Genomic DNA, 26,879 nt, shown 5'->3' with positions numbered 1-26,879 from the left:
CGCGTAGTTTTCCTTCCCAGAGATCCCATCTTCTCCGCCAGCCTTCCGGGAAGGCGCCAAGTCCTCCTCCCAGGAGGCGCCGGGTCCCGCTCCCCTCAGCCGCTTTGGCGGGAGACGAGCGCCGCTCGCCCCATCCCGCCGGACAGCGGCGCCCCCCGCCGGCAGGAGGCCGCGCGGCACCCCACGGATACGAGCGCTGCGCGGCCCGTTCGGCCGACGGGCTTTAAATCGGAGTTCTAATAACCCGCGGGAGCCGCCTTTTCCCGGCGGGGCGAGCGGAGATCTCCCGCAGCGGCCCCCCCGCAGGCGGGCTGAGGCACCCGTGCCGGGGCCCTGCACCGCTACGGAGCCTCTCACCACCGCCGCCGCCACCACCCCCCCACGCCGGGTGCGCGCGCAGCTGCCGGCCGCGGGGCGGGGCAGGCGCTCATTTCCTCCCTGGGCGCCATTTTGTAGCGCAGAGAATCCGCAAATAAAGAGCGGGCGGGAGCGGCGTGCGGGGGAGCTCGGGCGGGGGGAGGCGCGGCCATCCCAGCTGCGGAGCTGGTGGTGGCAGCGGCGGCGCCCGCGCAGCTGGCGGCGGCAGGCGTGGAGGTGGCGGCGGTGGCGTTTCGCCCCTGCTCGATGTGAGGCGGAGCGCGGCCCAGGCAAGCGGCGTGCGAGGGGCGCGGGGCCTCCGCGCCGCAGGCGGGAGGTGAGTGGCCGTGCGAGCGCTCCGCCCCAGCGGGACGGACGGACTGGGCAGCCCGCGCTCCCAGGGTGCCGACCCTCAGCGGCTCCTTCATCCCTCACCTCGGGCGCGGGGGGGAGGAGCGGAAGCACTTAGAGCCATTTTGTACGAGGCCCCGAAGCCCGGCCTGACTGCGCGGCCGAGATCCTCCTCCTCTTGCCTCGGGCTGCTGCCGCGCCCCCGGCCGCGGGAGCCGCGTTTGGTGTTTCCCTTGTGGAAGAGGAGCGAGGGCGGCGGGGCGGGCGCTGACTGGGCTGGGGGGCGGCCGCAGCAGCTGGGTCTGTCAAACACCTGCGGCTGCGGCCCTCGGAGGGGGGGTGGGGTGGGAGTCCCGCGGTTGCTGAGGCGAGTGTGATGGCTGAGCAGTTACGGGGCTACTGTGAAGCTTTTCTTTCTGAGCGTCAGAAGGTTCCTTGGTACGAGGGAGACACGGAGCTACTGGAGGGGGTCCAGGGGAGGGCCACAAAAATGATTTGGGGTCTGGAATGTTTCTGTTGCGACGAGAGACTGCGTGAGCTGGGCCTCTTTACTCTAGAAAAAAGGAGACTGAGAGGGGCTCTCATCAATACATACGAATATCCTAAGGGCGGGTGCTATCTTAAAGTGAAGGGTGCCAGACTCTTTTCAGTGGTACCCAGCGGGAGGACGAGGGTCAGTGGCCATAAACTAAAACATAGGAAGTTTCACCTTACCATGAGGAAGAACTTCTTTACATTGAGGGCGGCAGAACAGGCTGCTGTGGGGGTGCTTTCCGCCTTAACTCCCTTCCAGGGTGCAGTGTGAGCTGAGAAATTTTTGAGCAATCTCGAGCACACTCATTCGGGACAGCTGCCCAGGCAGGTCATGGAATCTCCCTCTCTGGAGACATCCAGAGCCCACCTGACACATTCCTGTGTCACCTGCTGTAGGTGACACTGCCTTAGTAGGGACGGGGGGTGTGTTAGACTATGTAATCCCCAGAGATGCCTTCCAGCCCTAACGATTTTGTAAATTATATGTACACACGTACGTGCTTTGGGAGCTGAGAGCCCACACTGGGGTTTTCCCCATTGAACTCTTTCTTGGTATCATTAAAATAACTCTCAGCTTGCATATAGCAAGTAAAGCTTCATACCTCATTCAATTACTTTTGTTCATTGAGGTTTTTAAAGAAGTTTTTAAATCCTGTGTTTTATAAACATTGTAGGAAAAGGTGTGCGGGCTTCTATCAGAGTTACTAAAATTAAAATGTACTTTCCTCATTTCACATTTCTTGTGATTGAAACTGCCATAGAAGCCCAAAACATTGAGTTGTTCTGAAAATTCTTCTAGTGCCGGTTATTCTAAGTATGGGGTATGGTTTTATGTTGCTTGTTGCCAGGAGCAGATATGCAGGAGTGATGTGTGGCAGCCACTGTTTCTGCAAAATCATGCAAGTGCTTAGTTAGGATGGTGCAGTTAAGCTGTTCATAAAATAAATCACAAAATACAGTTGTGTTAATTCCAGTCAGTTATGTAGGAATGTTGTTTGCATTGACTCTTTTTATTGTAGAAAGTGACTCTTCATCATGGTCTTGCAAGGTGTTTCTGATATGGGTAGGAGAGAGATGATTTCTTCTAGAGCCAAGTCGAGTGATAAGTATCTCTTGATGCACAGTGCTTGAGAAGTTACTGTGTTAGATTAAAAGAATGAACATTTCAGTGGCAGTTGCTGTCTGTAGCATACAGATTCACCTGTTCCTTGACAGAACACTAGGCAAATGACCGTGACTGTTGCTGCAGCCAGCCTGGCGCTGCTGCTGTTTCTGAGAAACACAGAGCCCAACGATAGCAGTTTTCTTCAGCTTCTGCTGAGGTACTCCATGTTCCCAAAAAGCTGTTGCAGGGCAGTAGCAAGGTGAAATTTGTATGTGTGGAAAGAGCACTAAGTGTTTATCTATAGATATTATTAACCTAACTTTTCCAGAATAACCTATGGAATATTTTTAGCTAGTGTGGGGTTTTTTTTGTTTTTTGGTTTTTTTTTTTTTTTTAGTGTGTGGTTTTATCATAGCAAGTAGTAGTAGGTGGCAGTAAGGTAGTAACTTCTGTAATGCAGTGGCCTATAACTTCAGTCTTTCGTTCTCTGAAAGCAGGAGGTGGTTTTGTAAACAGTGATCTGCTGGGTGTAGAGGTTAGAGTAGCCTGGTCTGGTGCTGGAATTTTATGTGAGATCTGGAGATGCAAAGTTTGACTACCTTTGCATTGGAGCATCAAACTTTGATTTCTTGTAGTCATGATTGTGACAGCAGTTGTATGTTTATAATTGCCGTGTGCTGCAGCAGATCTTTGGGGGAAATCCACGTTTTTTGGTACTTGGTACTGTTTTGGGCAACACGCACGTAATGACTTGACATGTGTGCACTGTTTAATCAGTTAGCTGTAGTTGTGTGGGACATCTGAAAAGTGTGTTTCTCTCTGTCAGAAACTTAACACTAGCTGAGATCTTCAAGACTACTTCCAAACTCCAAAGCAGTTAAAAGCTCTAAAAATGTTTGGAAAAATTACAGTAAAGGGGAAGGTAGGTAGGCAGCCTAAATACAGGAGCCACAAGCATTCCCTCTGTAATCTCAAGTTACTCTGAATGATTGAATTGTGCACTGGCAATTTGTATCAGCAGCCTCTTATGCTTGTATTTTATATTTGAGGTATGTTTTTGGTAAAACAATTTCAAATAAGGAGCTGCAGGCAGAAGTTCAAGGAAAATGCTTGAGTAACTTCTTGTTAGCAGGGGGGAAGGGGGTGGGAGTGAAGGTGACTTAGTTTCGGGAAGCACTTAGGTGCCTGTGTGTTACTAAGCCTAGCAACAGGAAGCTGCCATTCATTAGTGAGATGCTTCTACTGAATGTTTTCTTTCTGTGGGTTCTAATGTCAGTATTTATTACAGGAAGGGACTGTGAGTGTTGGTTGTTTTGTTTGTTGTTAACCAGGACCTTGTTTAGTAGGGTGCTGTGTAGTTGTCAGTGGCGTCAGTGCGGGTTGAAACTCTGCTTCATTGGAATGCATTTGCTTGTTTTACTGACCAACTGTTTTAGGATTTGGAAAAGTTAAATTGGTTCATTGAGTGTCATTATGAAAATACTAAGGTAATCCATAAAAATAATTGAGAAAATAGATCATCTACTCCTTAAGAGCATTGTTTCTTTAAAGCTAAGTGTTCACAACTAAGGAGTTCATGCATCCTTTCCCTGGTACATGTGCAGTAGTAGCTTTACAAGCTTGTCAGCTCTTAAAATTATGTGCAGCTTTTCCACTGGAAAGCATATTGCAAAGATCCATGCCTCCAAACCTTGCATTTATTGTTACTTGAATGCCTGTAAGATTTAGGAACTCAATATTTCTTACATAATCATAGTTGTAGAAAATACTGTGTATTACTCTGTAGAGATAAGGAAGCATGTCCTGTTACTCAGAGCAGTGTGAATATTTAACCTAGCAAAATGCAGTCCTCTTGTGCTCTGTATGCACCAGAGGAATTCAGTTTGATGGCTTATCTAAGCTGTTTTATATCTAACTTTTCCTGAGAATATTCACACGGGTTTTAAAATGACTGTACTTCCTGTTTGTTTGAATCTTAAGAGAATAAGTACTTGGAAGAACATATTGTAATGTTCACAAATTATTCTTTTATTCTGAAGAGGAAGAGCAGTAGTATAAATTGCTTTCCTCAGACCCTGAAGAGCAGTAGTATAAATTGCTTTCCTCAGACCCTGATCCTTTACCTTTGTTATGTAGATGTAGACGCATACTGAATGTCAGTTTGATACAAAGTTGGGTGGTTTTGATTAGTTAAATAGGAAGGATTGATTACTGATTGGCTTTTTAGATAGAAATAGAAAGTTTGAGGTAACTTTTAGAAAAAATGCAGCTGGCTATATCTAGATTACAGGAGCAAACATGTCACAGTGTTATTTGTACTCTGGTGCTGCATTGTGTGGCACCAGTATTTCAGTGGTGTAATATTGCAAACCAAAACAGTTAAGGCTATAAGTTTCTGACTTGTTCAGTGTTCAGTTTACACTAAATAAAACTCCTTTTTTTTCCTCTCCCTTCAGAGTTCACAATGACGAATGAAGAACCTCTCCCAAAGAAGGTATGTGTAAAATTACTTGTGACTTCACCCTTCCAGGTAATCAGGACAGCTTGATAAGTTATGCTTTTCTTTTTGCTTCATAGGTTCGCCTTAGTGAAGCAGATTTTAAGGTTTTACCTAGAGATGAGCTTATCCTAAGGTAACGTAAAAAGTCTTTTTTCCATCTCAGCATTTTAGTGAACTTCATGTGGAAGATGTGTGAATTTACTTTTATTGTCTTTTAGCATCCTTGTTCTGAAAAACAGTTTTGTTTCATAATGTATCTCTTCTGTAAAGTTCTCCTCTTGTCTCAAATATTTGTAGTTTGGGAGGGAGCACTTTTTCCCAAAAGGCAAAATCCTTAATAGTATTTTGTAGAACATAAGTACAAGTATTTTTATTTCTTCACTCATAACTAGAGAAGATACAATTGCTTACATTCCTTGATAGATAGCGAGCTGTTTTAAACATCAGAAAAATGTCACCTCTCCGGTACTTTTTTATGCTTTCTTAGTCCTTGCAGTTGTCTTCTCAGCATGTTCAGATATTAACAGAAAAATGTTAAAATGAAATTTTCATTGCCTTAAACTTTTGATCAGAAAGGACCTGGCCATCTTTTTAACTTTTCAGAAAGCTTAAGTGTCACCACGGGAACAATTATAGGGAATTCTGTTGCACATACCACCTGCTTAAAGAAACCACCTCAGGCCACTTGTCTCTCTATGCCTGAATTTCCTGATTCATAAGCCAGGAGCTATCCAATCTAGCCTTCTGTGGGGCATCTGTGTATCTGCTGGAATAGTCTGTGCATTTTGGTAAACATTAGTTCTTGGCTTCTTGTATGCTGAATTATTAGTGTTATAAGGGTCTCAAGATAAATTTTGCTGTTTCATAAAACAAAGACTAAATTGTGTAGAAACAAGGGGTTACATATGCAACACTTAGTGTACATGGTGATCAGCTACCCTCCCTTCTGGCTAAACTATCCTGCCAGCTACTTTTGGGGTGACAGTTTTTTTCCAGGGAGTAAACAGTCTGGCTCCATATGTTTAAAACTAGTTTCTGTCTGCTTCTGAGTATCCATCTTTTGGGTTGTAGAGAAAAGTGTATTTAAACAGTAAGAAAAAGTGCTTCTTTTATAAGATGTTTTGGCCCTGTGATCCTTTTTATAGAAAACTCCTAAGTCTCCAAAGCTGTGCCCTTAACTTCTGCGATAAAATTCATGTGAGAGCACCAAAGCATAGATTCTGTGCCACTTGCTTTTTGACTGATAGTGTGAAAACAAGAAGAGGCTGTCAGTTGTAATAAGTTTCTGTAACTTGCAATCATTAGTTGCTACATAGAAGAGATGAGTTTCCAGCACATATTCAGGAGAGAATGTGATGGAATGCCCACAAGGAGGTAAAGTATGTCAGCAGCTCACCTGTGTTGATGAAGAGGCAGAAGGGAATTTGCTAATGACAGCTATGTTGCTATTGAATCATCTTCTTAGTGTGTAGAAAAACTAACATGCTCTCAAAAAGGGCATGGATTATGCCTTTAAATCCTTAAATGGATTTAAGGAATATAACTGTTCAATATATGCAGAAATGGAAATTTACATTCCATTTTGGTCATGTCCATTTTATTAGTTTGCATAGATGAGTCTTTCAAGCACTTTTTTTTGTATGGGGGCAAATTATGGATTTCTAGTAAGTTTACCTCTAATCGTGATTTTATGCAAAATTAGCAATTATTGCACTAACTGCTGGCTTCACTTATACGCTGGAATAAAATATTATTACACATATATTTTAATCAATGGCATTTCTATTACTTTGAGATGTAGAAAGGCATGTGTTGACCTCTAGATTGTCTTAAGATTTGGAATGTAGTTTTTTGGTCTGTGCTTCGGTGAGGCAAATGCTTTTTGAGACAGATGTGTAATCACCTTTTAGTCTTTTAGGTAATAAGTCACAGTTGCAGTGATGAAATACATACATAGAAAAAATGGGGGGCTTGGTCAGTTTCTGTACCATGAGTCCCAATTTTACTGTTCTTTTCCATGAACTACAGAATTTAGGTTTCTTCTTCGTAACTTTTGTTGACTAAACATGAGCAGGACCAACATAGAGCCTTTAGACCTGACCTTGAATTTCTGCTTGTCTCATGACTTGTTACCCTGGAGTCATCTTAAGATTTCCCCTCTTTAATGCAGTAGTTAGCTTGACTCTAGGTGCTTCTGAGAGAAGGAAGAGCCAGGAACACTGAGATTTTCTGTGGATCATAGCTAAAAATCTGATCAGTATTGCCCTGATCATTCAGCTGAGTGGCTACCTGGTAGAACACTGACACTCTCTGATATGCACAAGTATTTCTGAGGAAATACAGTGCTTTTACTAAACTTCAGTTAACAGGGACTTAGAGCCAGTCATTTTTGGAATGGCCTGGGTTCAGTGTGTGTCTTGACCCCTAACTGCTGTAAATCATTTACTGTGAACCCCAAAGCTCAGCATAAAAAATGGGTGCTTCAAGAAAAAGTATTTAGGACTTCATAGCTTCAAATTACCTCTATAAAGTCTGCTAAATATTTTTAGAGGATTAAGAGAATTAAGTTACTGACATAATGCTGCTTAGCTACCTTCCAATTCTTGTGAGACTGTAAGCAATCCCTTGAACACAGAACAGATTCAGGAGTGTCCTCCAAGTTCTCCTGTGTCTGTTCTTGAATGTTTTTCCAAGTGGCACTTTGGTGAAGCTCTTCAGCATATTAATTTTGAACCATCAGATTATGGACATAAACTACCATATTGAGTGGAAAGCAAACTGCTGGGAGGAAAAAAAATCTGCCTTTTAGCCTTTGTCATTCTTCCCCCACTCAGATTCAGTGATGAGCTGCCTTAGTCTGCTACAGATGTGCTGGAAGACATAATCTGGGGCAAGGCAAGGAGGTCAAGGGTCTGGCTGTGTTCCCTCCCAAGATCTTGCCCGTTTCTGGGCTACTGGTGAGGGGGGAATGTTGGGAAATGTGCCTTGATGATGCGTGAGCACTTGTAGCAGTGGCTGAAACACTGATATGTTACCAATGCCATTGTAGCTATGAGTGCAAAAGCCCAGTGCTGTGAGGGCTGCTGTGGGGAAAATTGCCTCTGTCTCAGCCAGGCCCAGTACAAGTTGCTTGAACTGCAAGAGTCTTGACCAGGTTTTTGACAAAATGCCACATCTGAATAGGTATATTTTCTAGAAGTGTTGGTAGGCATATGACTTGAAATCCATGACATGGTCTAGAGCCATCTAGGTTTTGTTTTCCAGGAATTTGGTTCTTGCCTAAATACTAAGTTGTTGAGAGGTGAGTTAGAGCTATTATCTACAACATTCTTGGTGACTGTAGGCTACATGGTTTGTTTGTGGGTGGTTATTTCAGGGGTTCTTTTCCTTTTTTTTCAGCTGGTGGTCTGGCACGTCTACTTAACTTGTGTAATGTGCTCACTTCACTTGCTCCTGTTAGGGGAGTGTGGGGGGATTTAATGGTTTTAGAATTACTGGGTTTGTGCTGTAACTTCAAAGTGAAGTAGTTCTGTATGTTTGAAGACCAACTGTTTATTGCATGTCAGTTTTTTAATGTAAAATTAGGTTCTTTCTTTCTAGATTTGCTGTTTAGCAAGCCATTTCAGTTTTACTTCTGGGAGATTGAAATCTCCTGAACTAACATAGAATTTTTAATGGTCAAATGGTGAAACTTCTTAGAGCAGAGAGATTAGTTTAAGGGTTAAGTATGAATACTACTGCTCTTTTTTACAGAGCTTTGAGAGTTTGTTCATGCTGTTGTGATGTTCAGCTGTAGAGATGTAAAATTTTCTTGTTGCTTGAAGGAAGAGGTCTCGTGATTTCATTTCCTTTTCCCACTGATGTGGTCTTACTTGCTGTTAGAGATCTCTTATGCTTTTTAGACCTTTTATTGTGCTGTTTGAATTCACTAAATGGTCCAAATTACCTATAGGTAGATTTTATAGTTTCAATTAAAGTAGTAGTGTAGGTTAGAGAGTTAAAATGGAGCAATTGTGATGAGTCTAGCATAAAATACACGTCAGGGAGAGAAGGTAATAGGGAGGAGGGAGCAGACACCTCCTATAGTGGTAAGCTATTAGATGAATTTTCTTAATGATGTGCAGTTGCTCCATCATGAGGACCACACACAGTTAGGTGCAGAGTACTACTTAAAAATCCCAAAACACCATGCTGTGGACTTTTTCATAAAGCATTTCATGCTAAACTTTACAGCAGACTTTATTTGCTACTGATTTGATGGTTTGTATAAAATGCAGTGCTATTTTTAGGTGATATTTTTTGACTGCAGATGAATTTCCTAAATAATGTTTTCAAAGAGTTGTTAAACTATTTGGCTTATGGATGATGGAGGTAATTAGAGAGTGGTCTTAACCTGAATGAGCTGATATAACTGCTTAATCTAGACTGCCATTTCTAGTGTTATGATACACTTCTGCTTGTCCTATTCACTTGGTAACATACTTAATGTTGTATTTGTCTTGCACTTTGTTACAGAACTTTGTTTGAATTGCTCTGCTATGAGAATAAGATGCATATAGATGCAAAAATAAGTAGTGTTTGATCCTAATGTTTGTCTAAAATACTGATTTTTAAGATGTAAGTTTTAAGTGTTGTAATACACAAAACTACCATTTTGTTCCTCTCAGATGCAAAGCAAATTTAACTATTTCCACAATTAAATGCTCCTTTTTTTTAAATTGGGATTGTCTTTTGTGCCGTTGTGTAATTCCTGCTTGACATTTTCTGATTATGGTATCAGTGTGTGCTCTGAAAGCTTAGGAATGAGATGCCTTGACTTAATAAACAGAGCTTCAGAATTTTTTTTTTCTTTTTGTATCTGTGACAGGTGGAAACAATATGAAGCATATGTGCAAGCTCTGGAGGGCAAGTACACAGACCTTAATTGTAAGTTAGCTGGGTTTCAAAATGGTGCACATTTTGAATGTATAATGCAGAGTGATCAAGTAATATATGTGCTTTCTAGAAGTGCTAGAAGTAAGCTAGTATAATAATTTGTTATGTCAGTTACTTGGTAGGAAAAGAGCCCTTGTTTTTTCTGCTGTTAAGTTTTCAGCCTCTCCCAGCTTTCTTAGCAATTTCTTTTCCAGTTGCAAATTTCTCCCACCGTCTAAAAAGTCTTATTTTTGCATCTATAGGACACAGACTACTGGGTAGGGGGAAGCTTCAAAGCATAACTCCATAAACAGGAGTACTTTCATTACTTTACCATTAGAAAAGGAAACTGTCTGCTGAAATACTCCAGCAATGTCTGTGCCTTTAGTCTTACAGGATTGTAAGGCTGGGAGGAGAAACAGTGTTTAGAGGTAAATGTCTAAAATAAATCCCCAAGGATTGTTTGCTCTGATTAGGCAAATTTGATTGTCATTCTTATATGGTCATTAAAACATGGTCTTTTGGAAGATAATGTGGGGAAAACATTCTACTCTGAAATGATAAAATATGAATACATTCTGGGAGTGACTGAACAGCCAATCCTAAGTCACTTTTAAAAGTTGTATTCCCAGTTAGGGATGGTGTATTTCCTGATTTCCACTCACCTTTTCAGTCTACATACTTAAAGATGTAATACCACTGAGTTTGAAGGGTATTTTTCTGTCAGTCCAAATGGATATCCTCTCTTTTGCTGTTGTTACCTCCTCCTGCTGCTGTCTCATAATATTTTGGAGAGAATAAAATAGAGCACATGGAAACAGGTGATTCCATTCACATCTCAAACCGTCTAAATGTAGATAAATAAGCTGTTTAAACATTCCTAGTTTCTTGATTTTGGAAACAGTACAGGCCATAGTAGTCAGTGTTAATTACCTGCAAGGATTTATTTAGAAATCATTGTCCTGAAGCAATTTGTAATGTTCAGGTTATATTTGCAGCTGATTATTCTCCAGAAATTAGGAAAAAATGAAAATATAATTTTTTCAAGTTTTTAATTGTCTTACATATGACAAGTAGTAGAGTGAATGTATACAGTTGGTATTGAACAGCTTGCATGTGTTTTTGTTTGAGCAATTTGGAAATGTGCTGCCTTCTCTTGTATTTCATATATAATTTTTCATTAATGTCCATGGATCAGAATTCTAGTTGGGACAGAATGTTCTTGAATGTCTTGCTGTTTGCTCATGGAGTGTTGAGACCAGTTTGAGGATTGCCCTAAAACAGCAGTGTTTTACAGACTGCAGATTGATTTTTGCAGCGCAGAGTGATTTCCTATACAAACATGGAAACATCTTGAAAGTTTTAGTAGATCTTAAAGAAGAACTAGGAATATGGCTTTAAAGTCAGCTGTTGTTAAGCTTTTCCAATACTTAATGATATATTGCTTTTTATTTATGCTAGTTATGAACATGCCTGCAAAAAGTGTAACTGTTTGACTTCTGTTTATAAATTTGGTTTTTAGATTTTTAGCTATCATTTTTAAACTTCCTGTGAGAGGGTACTATAAAACATGCTTTCTCTGTGTTGTTGCTTGTGTTAGCTAATGATGTGACGGGGCTGAGAGAATCTGAAGAGAAGTTGAAACAGCAACAGCAAGAGTCTGCCCGAAGAGAAAATATTCTGGTGATGAGGCTGGCAACTAAGGAACAGGAGATGCAAGAGTGTACTGTAAGTATTTAGAAAGGATAAGTGTGTTCAAACTGTTGTAGCAACATCAGCTGTTGAGCTAGTACCTATGAGCTATGCAATGTTTTTTGTGTATCTACACTATCGCAATTTCTGCATCTAAAGACACAGCAGGGTAGTTTAATTGAATTAGTAAAGATCACGTCTTAAAAATTTGGAGGTTTTTTTATATTAGTTATTGCTGTTGATTTTCAGCAGCAGTTGTGATTGAAGCTTGGTTTACTTCAAACTAAGGTAGTTCTTGCATGTGCCATGCTTGCTCTCTTCTGGCATTTATCTGTGGAGCATATCTACAAAAAATGTTATTTCTGAGTATCATTAGAGTCAGGAACAAATAACGTAAGGATATGATTGCATTTATTTGGTTTCATTTAGGACGTTTTTGGCTGACACATTGCCTTTGGGTAACAGTGTAAGCCTATTTGTAAGCCTCTCTCTCTGTGGCTGGGTAGGTGAAGTTGCTACTGACTTGTTCAAAGTTCTTTTGAAATTCAGCAGATCTGCTTAATTGCTACTGTTCTGAATATGTATTTTGTTGATCTTTGTTTCTTGCTCCTTCATTTCTGGGCATTTTCTGTGACTTTTACATCTGTGTTTAGTTTAGGTTTCATGGAAACTATCTTATTGGATTACCTTCTTAACATAATTTTCATTCTGCTTGAATCTGGCAGCTTCTGAGAGGATTGTAAAAAGCTTGTTAGTTTCGGTAATATATTCTTTAGAGCTTCTCTTATGAAAAATACAAGCTCTGTGCAAAACTAATAACTAGTGTTGTAGTTTTCCTTTGCTTTTTAAGTCTTCCTTTCTTTTTTGCCTGAAGTTTTTCAGAGCAATCAGATATAGTAGTGTGACTGAACTCTGTATGCAGGATTTTCACTGCTCTTAAGGTCATAAGATCACTTTAGTTCACAGTGTTATAAACAGGAAAAAAATAAAGGGGATTAAGCTTACTTTGCTGTGGTGAAAAACAAAGCCCAGAATCATTGAGGTTGGAGGACACTTGCAGTTTCTAGTCCAGCTTGCCTGTTCACAGCAGGGTCAGTCAGACCAAGTTACTCAGGACTGTACACTGTTGGCTTTTAAGCATCTCCTGAAATGGAGACTGCAGAAGTCTTTGGTGACCTGTGCCAGTGTTGAACCACTGATACAGCAGAATGTGTGTTCTTATGTTTAAGTGGAACTTCCTGTGTTTAAGTTTATGCCCATCACCTTCTGTGCTTTCAGTGTGCACCATTGGCTTTGCTTTCTTTACTCCCCATCAGGTATTTATGCACATTGGTAACATCTTTCGAGCTTTCTCTTCTCCAGATTGAACAGCCCTACCACTTTCAGCCTCTGCTTGTGTGTCGCATGCTCCAACCCCTTAATCAGCCTCACAGCCCTTCATTGGCCTCACTATGATATGTCTGTGTCTCTCTTGTACTGGGGTGTCCAGATCTGGACCCAGTACTCCAGATATCTCACCAGTGTCAAGTGAGAGGAAGGCTCACCTCCCTCAGCCTGTTAGCAGCACTCTGCCACTGCAGCCCAGGATGCCAGTGAAGATCTGTTCTGGTACTGGACTGCAACACTTCCCTAGTTGTAAGGCTACTGTATTGGTCCTGCTTCACTTGTGGAGTTGTACTGATAAATTCTGCCATGTGGAACAGCAGTAATAATAGTTTTTTTTTTTCCTTCTGAACATCTTAGCATATAGCTAAAGTAGTAAATCCTAAAAATAAATAAATAAAAAGAAATACAATTTTTTCACCAAAACCACATTTGTGTGTGCTATATTTGCCTTTGTTCCTTCCTTGAAGTTATAAGCTTCCAAGTATTTAATGCTTTGAATTTGACTGTCGTGAATGATTTGAATATCATGAAGACTATAGAGGTTTTGGCTGCACTTTGTTAGATGTTTATAGCTGCATAATCTTTCTAGAACATCTGTTTAGAAAAATTTCTGAAGGGCTTTTATTTTGTGTACTTTAAAGAAGAATAAAAGGGTGGGTAACAACCTACCAAAAAGAAACAAAAAACAGACACATGCCCACACACTCGGGTGGCTTGTATTTCTCCTGCTCTTGACTCAAGAATAACACTGAGGATGTAATCTCCACACTACTTGGAGGTGGGAAGATGCATCCTTGAAGAAGTGTAAAATGGGTACACTGGAGGTGTATAATGGAGACATGGTCACCTTTAGGTATTTTCAAGTTTAAAAATGCACATAGTTTTAAGAAGGTCTGAAGGATTGCTTGGCTTCCTGTTACTAGAGACTATTTTTTCCACTATAGTAACAGTAAAGAAATATGTCATGTTGGATAAGATGCAAAGCTAAGCTACAGGTTGTTAAATCATTTAATAAGCTATTAATCATGTGATGTTACTTGACATGCCTGATTTTAATCCATAAAATAATTTTCCATATTTTGATTATAGTTAACAATTCTTTTTTAATCCACACTTACATGTAAAATATACCACGAACATTTATATGCAAGCATTTAGTGTTTTCTATCACATTATAATTAGACAGAGCTTTTATGGTGTCTGCTTTCTTGAAAATCTGCAGATGTGGTTTTGGGATATTTTATTTTTACAAACTTACTGCTTTCAAATTTAAATGGTTTAAAACTTAATACCATACCATATTCAACTGCTAGTAGTTAGCAAAGACTGAGTTTTCTGATCACTTGGGTAGAACACCTTGCTTACTAAAGTACACTATCTCTGTTTTAAAATAGTGTGATGAACTCTATTTTGGTGTTTTAATTTTCACCCTTTTTAAAAATAGTAACTTTTTAGTGTGTTTTCAGCTTATGAAAGTCACCAGTTGTCATCTTAAAGTGTAGGTGTGCATGTCAGTAGCAGTAGCAGAATCATTGCCCTCTGTGTCAGTTTTTAAGAAACAAGATGGGAGGGGAGTGAATAGCTACATTCTCTCTAGTGCTCTGTGCTGAGTGTAGCAGGAGAATATATGGATTTCTTCAGAGCCAGCAGCTTAGTAAAAGTCTGTGGCAGGTGCTGCAAAGTTACTCCGTGGTTTTAGGGTCACTGAGGGCTACCTTGAAGTTCAGGCATTTAACATCCTGTGTACCCTATTGTCAGCATCAGCCTTGAGCTACCTTCCTCCAGCAGGAACAACCCACTAGAAGAGGTTGCTGCTCTTAGGGAAGTGAGGGTAAGGTATTGGCTATGGTTTCTACATAAAGCTTTATGTCTGGTAGAAGTGGTGGTCAAGTCAGTGCCGCTTCAGGGAAAGGCTTTAACCTCCTTCCAGGCTACTGCAGTTACTGAGAGTCAGTAAGTGGGTAGGCATTTGGAAATACTTGCTGCTCAAATGTGTTTTTCATGGAACAGATAACAATGAGTGGAACTTTCTGTGGGTGTAATTGGACTGTAGCCCTAGGTAGTCATGACTCTTGTGGTTTACGTTACAGCTTTCTTGTGTTTTTTCTCTTCTTAGTTGTGCACTTTATTCCTTCCTTATAAGAAGGATATACAGTTGATCTGACTTAGGTTGCTTAGGTTTCTCTCAGGCCCCTGTGATCCCTTTTGTAAGTTCGTCATGTTTATTATGTTCAGAGTGTCGGTTCTTTGTAGCTATCTTTGGATGATTTCAGATGAAAGCATGCAAGTGTTTACAGGAATGTGAGAACTAGGGGGATTGAAAATGTTATTGTCTGTCTTTAACAAAATAATAAAAATCCACATGAACAAAACCTCACACAGTCCGATGTCCTCTAAATAGACTTCTTTCAGTGCTCTCCTGCCTTAGGTTGGAACAGAGAGAAGGCTGATAGCAAGACTTTTATTCTGTCTGTGAAAATTACCTCTACTTGTCCATCTGATGGGCTTTTGAAAAATATCAGCTGGTGTGTGCTTTCATATTTTGGAATATGAAGAGTCTGTAGGCATTTCAGATGTTAAAGTGGGCATTGCCTGGGGTATGGCATTGGACATGAATATTCCTGTATGTTCAGCTGTAGCTTGAAGTTGGTCCTGACTGTAGGCAAACTCTCCTGCTCCCTAACCCTTACCACCTGGAATATCAGTGGGAGATGACTCATACCAGAAAGTGATTAGGGGGAGCAAGAATGTGAGGTTTGGACTGGCTAAGCAGGAAGACAAATGCAATTAGGAAATCAGCAAAAAGGAAAGACGTTTGGGCTTGCTTTGGGAGGAGGTCATACTGGGAGGAGGTTGTTAGGTCTTTATGGATGAAAAGCCTGACAGATGAGATCTCTGGAGTTAACGACTAGAGAAAGCACTTGTGGAGAATTGAGAAAATTTAAGTTGGAAAAAGTGGAGGGAAAAAATTGTTTTTCAGGTTTGGGGAGGCAATGAGCAAGGATTGTTTAAGTAAGTTTTTTCTACAAGACTGCTTTAGAAATGATGGTTGAGCTGAAGTCCTGTGCAGGTGCCATCTGCTGTGGTCAGGAGTGTCAGCTGGAGAGACCCCAATGAGATTGTCAAATAACTGGCACTGCACAGCATTGACTGGGTCCTCTGGAGTGTTTAAGTGCATTTCTGGTGTGACTGAGGAACAGCAGCAGCAATTCTGTGTGCTAGTGATCCAGGGAATCTGTTACAGTTTTTAGATTTACAGTGTAAGAGGGGGGATTGTGGGCCTTGATAAGACAAGGAACATGGCCTTTTCCCTCATCCCCCCCCAGATAGTGATGTCTCTTTAAAAATGGATTGGGAACAATGTTGCTCTATCATGATTTTGTCTGAAATATGTTGCCAGTGAAGTTGTCCGATTTACTGTGTCCTAGCTCTAGCCATCACAAAGAATTGACAGGTTATTGGAATACTTTAGTAGCAGAAAAATAAATGAGTGGGTAGAATATATGCATTAATAACAGTGAATAAAATGGATCTTTATTCAATGAGCAATATATTTTGCATTCAGTGAGACAAAGGACCCGAGAGGTAAAATGCCATCCAAGAAATATTAGCATAACCTTAATCCAGATTTTCCTGTTTTTAGGTGCATTACCCACATTGTATGTGGATTCTTTATTTCCTTAAAATATTTATATGCAGTGCTTTATTCCCTTTATATTTCTTTCTGTATATATAGAACTTTGTCTGTTTAAAATTTAAAGTATGATGATTTCAATTTTAAGTAGCTAAGTATTTTTATTTTTGTAATAGCAAATTAATGTGTCAAAGGAAATATTTCTGTTATTGCAGTACCTTTGAAACCACTTGAAATAAAATCCAGGCGATTTTACTACTTAACAATATATAAATTAAAACACACTATACTCAGTTTAGAAGTGACGGAGGTTGCTGATGCACACTGAGTGTACGTAGGACTTTTGTACTTCCTCTTCACCACTGCTTTGTAAAGAACCCATAAGAGTAACTGCATGTACAGGAACATGGTTAAGCTGTCAGTGCTGCTGGCTGTGCTGTGTGTCCCAAGGAAAGGAGAGAGTGCAGGAGGACTATTTCCCTTTAGGGTTTGTCAGTTAAACTCTCTTGCTCTCAAGTCTGGTTGCAGGACTGCCTGCAAGGGAAGCAAACCATCTGACTTTCAGTTAAGGTCTTTTAACAGTCTGTGATCCTGTTTACCTCTTGCTGATGAAGCAATGCATGTGGTACAGGGAGCATAATAAATTGAATTTAAGAATCAACACATTCTGTGTAGGCTGATGCAGTATTGGTGACTAGCAGGGTTCTAAACACGTACTTTTTGTAAAATTTTAGATATTTCTGTTGTGATGGGATTAAAATTGAAGAAACTTTGAAAGTTAATCCTACTTATTTACATTTGTTTTGAACAATAAATATTGTATTTAAAAGGAAACCTCTCAGTTACTACATCTGAAATTTTGACTGTTGCAAGTGTTTCAAACGTATAAAATTGTAACTCCTTTGGCTTATGGTTTTTGCAAAGAGAATAAAATCCAACCAAAATCTGTTTTAATTGCTGTTAATCATTCTAAATTATTTTCAGAAATACACAATCTTGCATCCTAAGTGACTACTGCAATTGCAAAAAACCTTAGAAGGTTATCAAAACCTTTTGTATTTGCTTGTAAATATTTCTTGTCAATCTTTGCTGTAATGTTCCTTCATAACTTCCACTGAACTTAAGTGGGAATTAACTGTCTGTTTTAAGTAGATAATTCTTTCCATATGGTCATTGTTCCCCAGAAGGAGTGCAGGCAGATAGAAAAGAAAGGGAGCATTCTAATGTTCTAGATATTGCTCTGACAAATGTAAATTGACATGTAGAAAATAATCTTGGGATCTGGAGGGGAATCTGCCATGAAAGGTTAAGCATGGCAGCTGCTTAGGATGGGAGCTTGGGTGAGCAGGCACGTGGACAAGGGTGCAAGGTGTGCACAAGTGGTTTTTATCCTGTATTCTTCGGGTTACAGTGTGAGAGAAGGCACGCTACCTTGATGTTAACTTTGGAGTAACTGTTGGTATTGAAATGACTTATTTTTCTTTAATATTGTATGAATAACAGTCTTTTTTTCTTATTTTATGCAGAATCAGATTCAGTACCTCAAGCAAGTCCAGCAGCCTAGTGTTGCCCAACTGCGATCAACAATGGTAGACCCAGCCATCAACTTGTTTTTCCTAAAAATGAAAGGTGAACTGGAACAGACTAAAGACAAACTGGAACAAGCCCAAAATGAACTGAGTGCCTGGAAATTTACGCCTGATAGGTAAACAAAACAAATACTCCCCAGTCAAGACTTCCCTGACAGTCCCACTACGAGAATGCTATGGTGGGACAGCCAAGTACTCGTTTCCACACCAAGACTCAGACGTTTTGAGGCAAAAGCCACATTCTTATACTGTCCAGCTTGTAATGCTTAATGTAAAACTTACCAGATGAACCTTGTGTTTCAGCTTTTTTCTCCCCTTTGCTTCAGAGGCCTGACAACGTCGGACTATTCTGAAGAAATGGCCATCTTCGAAAAAATCTTTTCTAGAACATGTAGACATTTGCAAAATTGTTCTATTTGAAGAAAATAGAGGGAGAAACAGAAGTCTTAAGTCTGTGGCACACTGTGTCTACAGACAGTTTGGAGGAGAGAGAACCTAGAGATTATAAATCACGAATTGAACATGTAAAATTCCCATAAAATGTAGAAGTGGAATATGCTTCGCTCTTAACCTTGAGCCTAGTGACTTAGAGACACTGTAAGTCAGTTTTGCCAATAAGACTGTGGACTTCCTGCTTGTTCAGTGAACTGCTGGGTCAAAACTCAATGAGGTGAATTTTGCATTAAAGAGTTTACTTGCTAACCAGTTTTGAATAGCCGCAAGAGAGCTATTTGATATCACAACAGTGGTAGTGTACACATTTGACTGTTTAGCCTTTGGGCGCTCTAGCACTTGATGCAGCTTTAAGTTACTGTTGCTAAATAATGAACTGTTTTTTGGATGGTTGGTAATACTGTGGACGCCTCAAAATTAGGACTGTACAAAAATGTACGTTCCATCTAAATGCAGGTTTAAAATTGTTTAAAGCAATATATATTTGATCACAACTAGCATGTATAAGAAAAACTGGTTGTGATGAGAATTTCACTGCATGTTTTCATGCAGAAGTGAGAATTTTTTGATCTTCATTCTAAGAACTGATCTCAAATGCTTAATACAGAAGGCACATGATGGCAACTGTCTTCAGTGTTGGTGGGGTGTTTTTATTCCGTTGTACATCTGGGGTTTTTTGTATTGTGCTTCTCTATAAAATGTGCCTTGAAATAGTTGTAATACATAGTTCAAGGAACACTTCTGGTTATACTGTTGTATCGTGAAACTCCTGGGATGAACGAGAATTGAACAGGTTGTTATTTCTGCATTGTCTCGTTCGCTGAAAATGAAGTCAGTATTATAACAAACCAAAAAAACCTTAAATGCATGCATTTTCTTTGGTGGATTCAGTGAAGGAGTTTTTGCTAATCTATTGATGCCTCTGTTCTGTCGTCCCAAGTTACTTGTAAGAGTAGCAATCTGGGACAGTTGGGAGTGCATGTCTAAGGTCTGTAAAGCAAAATGTAGATCTGGTGTAGCATTTGTGTGTTTGTTTTTTCCCGTAGCAAATAGAGTTCTATTTAGTAATCTGAGGTGTTGATTTTTCAAAACAATTGGGCAGCATTTTATGACTGAATTTAAAAAATTCATTTTTAAATTAAAGAGACATTCAGCTGTCACAGAAGGTGATGTATTCTAATAGTTTTGCTGACTTTTATTAAGATGCCATTACATCATTTTGACTTGGAATTATCTTTAACTGTTTGTGCTTCAGATGATTAATACGGGATCAAAGAGTAGTATACTTATGCAGGGGTTTTTTGTGGTTTTTTTTTTTTTTTTTTTTGCATGAGTAATGACTTAACACCAAAAGAAAAATCCACAGAAAAACTTTACCTTTTTAAAAGTGATATATCTGGAATGATTTTTCTATAGCGGTATCTAAGATTTTATTGATCTAGCATCAAAACAGAGGTAAGACTTAGATTAATAAAATGTTAATGTGTTGCCAAGCCGTTTGTAAAGCTCCCTACAGTACGTTGAAAGAGGCATGCCATGCAGATTGCTTGTTTCTAACTTGGAATTCAGAAGGTTATTTAATACATTTAGATACAAGTTGGTTGTTTTCTAAAGTCTTCAGGCTCTGAATGTGAGTACAACTGAGGAGGGACAAGTAACTTGCCACTTCCTTTCAAACCCAAGTGTCAAAAGAAAATGTTATTTCTTTAGCTACAACATTCCCTAATTTGCATCATATAATTTTAGGCCAGTGGTGTGAATGTGCATAACCCATACATGCAGTGGCTGGAATATAGAAAGTTAGTTATTTCCTGGTAAATAATTGAGGCTTTGTTAACTGGGTTAAGATTTTACTGATTTTATTTCTTGAAAGGTGAAGAAATTGGCTCATGTAAAATATTTGTAGGGTTTTTTTCATTCTCTTAGCATCTTGGGCCTCCTTCCCCAGTTGTTTTAATTGTCCATCCTTGTACAAAACTACTCATTTCATGGCATCTGGCCTAGTTTTTGAAAGAGGCAATGGCCCTGTTCAGATCTTAAACTGGTGTTCTTGGCATGGTTGACACATTAACTGCAGCCCTAAGCAGAGCTAGCTCTGGACCTTAATGTAGATAAGGATGTGCAGCATAAACATTGCTGATGTCTGGAGGGGAAAATGAAAGAGCATGTAATCAAAGGAATGGCTATGCTAAGCCATTTTAACCATCATTAAGCAGAGTATAAACATGAAATAAAATTTAGTTGATATGCCATTTTGCAGTAATGCTAGTACAACAAACTGTAGTCTTCTGAAATTTAACTATTTATATTCTTACAGGTTTTGTTGCGTGTATGTTCAAGAGGATTTGTGAAAACAATGCTGAACTTAGTTTTACAGTTTAAATGAATTATTTTAATAGTTACTGTATTTAATTTTCTTGAATGTGCTGTTTTTTTTGTAAATTGCAAGGGTTGTTCTCTACTAGTTCAGAACATCTGGAAAAATTTTGATGAGAAGAAATAGCATTATAGGTAACTATGCAAATTTCTATACAGGTAATAAATATTTTACATTTTGGCAGGAGTTAACCTGAAGATATTAATGGGATTCTAAAATTTGTCCCAATTCCAAGGTAACTGGTACTTGCCGATTCTGCAGTTGATGTTGGTTTGTGAAGAGAAAAACATTCAATGACTTAAACATTGTAAACTTTTTCTATTTGTAGTGATGGTGCATCCATTAACAGGAATTTGCAAATGGCTAAAAATCATGTCTGCCTAATAACTTTTGGGATCTGTCACATTGGTTATCTCCAAAGTGGTCCTCCTTTGCACAGAATGAACATCTCTAAGGAAACTTGCATCTTAAATGTGCGACTTGGACTGTATTAGGTCGGCACAATTTAAACTTCAAGGACCTGGCATTGGACATCACATCAAGAAAGAAAACAGGCTGCTGCCTTTAGCAGATTTTCAGGCCTCCAGGACTTTACACAGCCAGATTCCTTCTGGAGCAGCCCATCTGAAAGATTTGGGAAAGTCAGTTGAAAAATGTTAAATGGGGCAGAGTTGGCAGAGAAATTAAAAGTTGTTTAAGGCTTGAGTGCTCAGAAGGTAGTTGATAAGGAATTGCTGTTTTAAATTATTGTATATTGGTTGCAGGAGAGAACTGTGGCTGTGATTGTAGCAGAAATTTGCTCTTCTACATTTTTAATCCTCAATTTTTTCCAGTATTTGTCACTTGTTTAAAAGCATACAAAAAATTACATGACCTTCTTGGTCTTGAAGAGTAATACAAGTCTTGCTATTGAATGCACAATAAAACTGTTCAAGTTTGGGGTTTTGCCAGAGCTTACACTTCTGTAGAAAAGAAGACAGCTTCATTATGGTGCTGAGCCTCTTAAAAGGAGAATTGTTTGGGGATGCTATCCTGACTTGGCAGACTAAGAGTCCTAGAGGACTTTAATTTCTCTCTTTCATGGAGTCAGCTGTATTGCCTATATATTAATTTGCATACTACTTCCTATAATGCTTTACAACAAGATTTTTATCATGAAGATTAAAGATGTGTAACATTAACAATTTAGTAAAGAAAATCTTGTCAGTTTCTACCTGTTTCACATTTCTTTCAGAAACTGAGTGTCCTAATGATCATTACTTACTATCTGAAATCTGTCAATTTTAAGGAAGTAGATAGATAATATACCCCTTCCTTGATGTCCTTACAATGTTCAGCTACATTTTCATTCTTCACCATACAAGATGTACTTAAGAAATGGTGACCTTAGAAATCATGAAGCAGAGTGTGTATGTGACTGTCAAACATATAAGTTGAGTTGGAAACTGGACATCTCATTTTTTAAACAAGAGTACCTGGACAGCATTTAAAGGAATGTTTAAACCTCTCAGAGAAAAATGGTTGTCAGTATGAAAAATGATAATGAGATTTAATATTTCCCCCAAACAACTTTTCTTCACCCAAATTCAGTTATTAAATTTCATTACTACAACAAATGGGGAATGATTTTGCTTATAATTTGCTTGTGTAGTTTCTATGCAGTCCTTGGTCTTTTGAATTGCAAAACACATCTTTAATCAAATGTTTAAGTACATTAAGAATTGGCACATGCAAGATTGTGCATACTGATAATCCAGATGTTGGTATTAAAAAAGTACAATATGCTTATTCATATTTTCAGTAATAAAACTTGCCTTCCACTTTGTGGGACAGCGACAGAAGATCAGCTGGCATTGGAACAGCATGTGGTAACTATAGGGAGACTTTCTGCTATGACAATTATGTTGAGGCATAATGTTCCTTGAATTGTGACATGCAGAAATCGCATCTCCTTTTTGTCTTTATTCATGATTGAGGAAGATAACTGAAGGTTTTATATTCATTTTGTGATAGATGGCTCTTTCCTTTGCAGCCAAACAGGGAAAAAGTTAATGGCGAAGTGTCGAATGCTTATCCAGGAGAATCAAGAGCTTGGAAGGCAGCTGTCCCAAGGACGTATTGCACAGCTTGAGGCAGAATTGGCTTTACAGAAGAAATATAGTGAGGAACTTAAAAGCAGTCAGGATGGTAAGGGATTTTTCAACAAAAATAGAAGTTGTCTTGCACTTCTGCAAGTTTAATTTTGTGATGATATACATGATACTAAATCACCTTTGCCAGAATGAAAGGGCAGTATTGAGTAAAATATGACAATAGTAAGTATTAATTGGTAGTCTTAGTTAAACAAAGTCCTTAAATTTGGGGGCACTGGTGGGATTCACAGCTCAAGTCATGCAGTGTTTGAAATTTTTATAGTATAAGTCTTGCTATTTAATAGGGAATGTTTAGACTGCACACATTACTGGTGAATTGGCAAGATGAAAGCTGTTAACAAATAGCCTAGGCATGCACTGAGAACAGAAAGCTTCTTGTTAACTCTCACTCATTTGGAATTTATTTTAAAAATTCAATTTTTCAACAATGCCTAAGAAAATGAAAAACTGACCCCCCCCCCCTTTGGTAACTCAAATGAATGAAAATGTCTCGTCGTGTTTATAGTCTAAATTTTGCAACACTGTAAGCCTAAACTGAAATGATCTAAAAACTCTGACCTCTTGCACAATTTAAATGAAGGGGAAAATGCAGGTTTAAGAGTCTTCAGTCTTAAATTCTGTGTAGTGTCAGTGGCTCTTCATAGAATGTTAGATTGGGTTATCTGAATATAACCTATGTAGGTTATCCTTGGGGTTATAACCTATATAGACATCACATATACCTGAATATCTTTTTGTTTGTTTTGCATCTGAAGATTGTAAGATACCAAAAACTTGATTTTGCATCCCATCTTTGTCTGAGATGCATTTTTAAGAATAGATCATATTCCCAATCATATTTTCATCTCATTTAGAAAACAGCAGCATAAAATAACTAGAACGCTTAAGGTAAATTATTGTATAGTGTCATTTTGTGGGAATAGTAACTACTGTTTTGATAATGCACTTCAAAATTTACTAAGTACATAAATGAAGCAAGTTTGTACATTCTTTAAAGACTGCTGCTTTTGAATGTAGTAATTTCCAGCATTGAGTTGCTTCATCCCCATACATCATTCAAAGATAAGGATACTCCTGCAATAAGAGTTTTCCTAATGATGGTTTCTGTAGCAGCAAGAACACTTCGAAAAAAAATTTACAATATTAAGCAGTTTGCATTTTGTTTCATCTGACACACTCATGGGGCACTTGAACTGAAGACTGAATCAGTGTTTCTTACACTGTTTTGGGATCAAATTTGTTTTGTTCCAGAATGCAAAACTAATCATAAAAACCTTTTTCTGATACATAAATACTAAGACACACTGTGAAATTAGTTAACAATCTGTTGGTAAGAAGATCTTGTTGTGGTCTCTCTTGAATGATTTAAAGGATTAAACACAGTAAGAATTGAAACTTCCTTGAAATATGATGAAAAAAAAAAAAAAAACTACTACTTTTGGCTATTGAATAGGGTTTTGCCATAACTCAGATTTGTTACTTATGGATATGGTTCATGGTCACTTCTACAGTATCTCTGCCAGGGATCTGTACTTGAGTAAAAGTAGTCACAATAGGATCTACTTGCAAAATATTAATTACTGCAATTGAGCCTTTTCCTGAATATCTTCCTTTCTTGCCCAGAAGTTAAATTTTTCCTCACATATTTTTAATAGCAGTTTAGAAAATAGGTAGATACCACACTTTTTAAGCATTTTCTCCTTCAGAGGCAGAGTATCAAAACCAGTGCATACCTGATGGCTGAGAAAATAGTTCCTTGAAAAATTTCAGCATAAAATGTTGAGTTACGAGATTTTAATTTCTTGTCTGAGATTGAAACCGTATATGGGCTATTAAGTGTTTGCAACAAATGTGTTTTCTTTACATAGAATTGAATGACTTCATCATCCAGCTTGATGAGGAGGTAGAAGGTATGCAGAGTACCATTCTAGTTCTTCAGCAGCAGTTGAAGGAGACTCGCCAGCAGTTGGCACAGTACCAGCAGCAGCAGTCCCAGGCCTCCAACCCAGGTACCAGCAGGACTCCATCCTCTGAGCCCACGGAGCAGGGAGAGGCTGCAGGCAAAGACTGCAGCCGCCTGGCAAACGGACCAAGCAATGGCAGCTCCTCCCATCAGCGGACGTCTGGGCCTGGATTTTATAGGGAGGGTAGCGGCACGGAAGATGACTTCCCGGCTTCTCCAGGGAATGGTAATAAGCTATCCAACCACTCTGAAGATAGAACTGGTAGAGGAAGTGGTAGCTACATAAACCAGCTCAGTACTGGGTATGAAAGTGTAGACTCTCCCACTGGCAGTGAAAACTCTCTCACTCACCACTCAAATGACACAGACTCCAATCATGATCCTCAAGAGGAGAAAACAGTGAGCATGAAAGGTAACAGAACTGTGGGTTCTCGTCATGTCCAGAATGGTTTGGACTCCAGTGTAAATGTGCAGGGTTCAGTTTTGTAACATTTTTCTGCAAAATTTTTATACAGTGTCATTGAAATTGGGAGAGGATACTGTCCAGAAGCCGTTTAAATTAGTGCATACTTGTCACAATTTTGCCTTTTTGTGGGTTTCTTTTTGCTTCAATACCTCTGCCACTTTGGAAATTTTAACAGTTAATTACGTTGAATGTTGCTAAAAGGATGTTTGTGTAGCTCAAGTTATTTTTATATGAGTTAATGTGAAGTTGAAATGGAAATTATTTCCATAAAGTATAACATAAATGATGTCTGTACAAATCTGTGTATATCTAGAACCTGTGCTGTGTAAGGGCATTCTTACTCATACTGTTATACTTAACACCACCTTCAAGATTTGTCATAATAGCTGTGGGTTTGACTGCCAAGTTTGCCCAGTACAGTAGTTTTATCACTAAAAAGATGGACTTACTGAAGGAGTCCTGTAGTAGTTTCAGTGTTAATTACAGTTTTTCCCACCATACATCTGTGCATTTTCTCCTTAGGTGACCGAATGTTTAAGAATTGTGTGCATAGTTACTCAGTTTTTAAGAACTGTTGTATCCTGTTGATGCATATTGCTCTGTGACTCCAATATTATCTTACCTGTACTGACCAAACCTAAATAAAAACTTTTAATAATGTAATTTTCTCATGTTCTGCATTGGCTTACATGGCTTATTTGTATGTGGTGTATTTATAGTCCTTGCTTTTGAGTTGAATTTGTATCTGTGTCAATCCTCTCTGATACAGCGTATGCCCAATACATAAAGGTGTAGGTGTGTACTAGTACTAATTTCAAGACAGCCTGATAGTGCTTGTTCCAAAGGTTTTGTGCTTATTGGCAGAAAAATGGTGGGGATGGGGGGGGAGGTGGAAAGAAGTTAATGAAAGTAAACCTTAGAGTTTGAACCAGGTTTTATTAATGATTATAGAAAAACCCAAAAAATAAGCCAAACCCAAAAGCTTGAAGTAGTAATGGGTAAATGCACAAATTAAACTAAAAACCATAAGGAATTAGCAATTCAGCCTTTTGAACTAGTTAACTGTTTTTAAATGCCTGCCTGAGGAAACTTATTTCTTAAGAGGTGCAGAGAATGAAAGAATTCCCTTTAATTAAATATACTCTTACTGCTCAGGAGCAATGAGCTATGAATTTCAGAACTTGGATTTCTGGTGTTTATTTTCGATCTACTAGCTTAGTGTTGGTAGCACATGAGCAAGAAGATGAAAAAGCACTGTTCAAGGTAAGACAGAAGTACTTAGTGTTGTATTTTAGGGTGGACTAAAGAGTTTCAGTTTTGACATTTTTCTCCCTGTGAGTCTTGCAATTATCAGATGACTAATAAAATTAATGCATATGTAGCTACTAAAATAATAAGTAATATA

The 26,879-nt window shown here is 39.0% G+C and overlaps 1 protein-coding gene across 1 annotated transcript; it reads left to right on the top strand.

The window, feature by feature from the left end:
- The first annotated feature begins 549 nt into the window (after nucleotides 1-549).
- Nucleotides 550-26,137, top strand: WTAP (WT1 associated protein). Its single transcript, XM_009095257.3, has 8 exons — nucleotides 550-694; nucleotides 4,804-4,841; nucleotides 4,925-4,980; nucleotides 9,715-9,773; nucleotides 11,362-11,489; nucleotides 18,000-18,178; nucleotides 22,925-23,079; nucleotides 24,914-26,137. The coding sequence occupies exons 2-8, from the start codon at nucleotides 4,812-4,814 to the stop codon at nucleotides 25,495-25,497; spliced, it is 1,191 nt and encodes a 396-aa protein (XP_009093505.1). The 5' UTR covers nucleotides 550-694; nucleotides 4,804-4,811; the 3' UTR covers nucleotides 25,498-26,137.
- The last annotated feature ends 742 nt before the right edge of the window (nucleotides 26,138-26,879 follow it).

The sequence above is a fragment of the Serinus canaria genome, chromosome 3, assembly GCF_022539315.1.
Source record: "Serinus canaria isolate serCan28SL12 chromosome 3, serCan2020, whole genome shotgun sequence".
Lineage (NCBI taxonomy): Eukaryota > Metazoa > Chordata > Aves > Passeriformes > Fringillidae > Serinus > Serinus canaria.
This window is presented reverse-complemented; position numbering and strand designations above follow the sequence as displayed.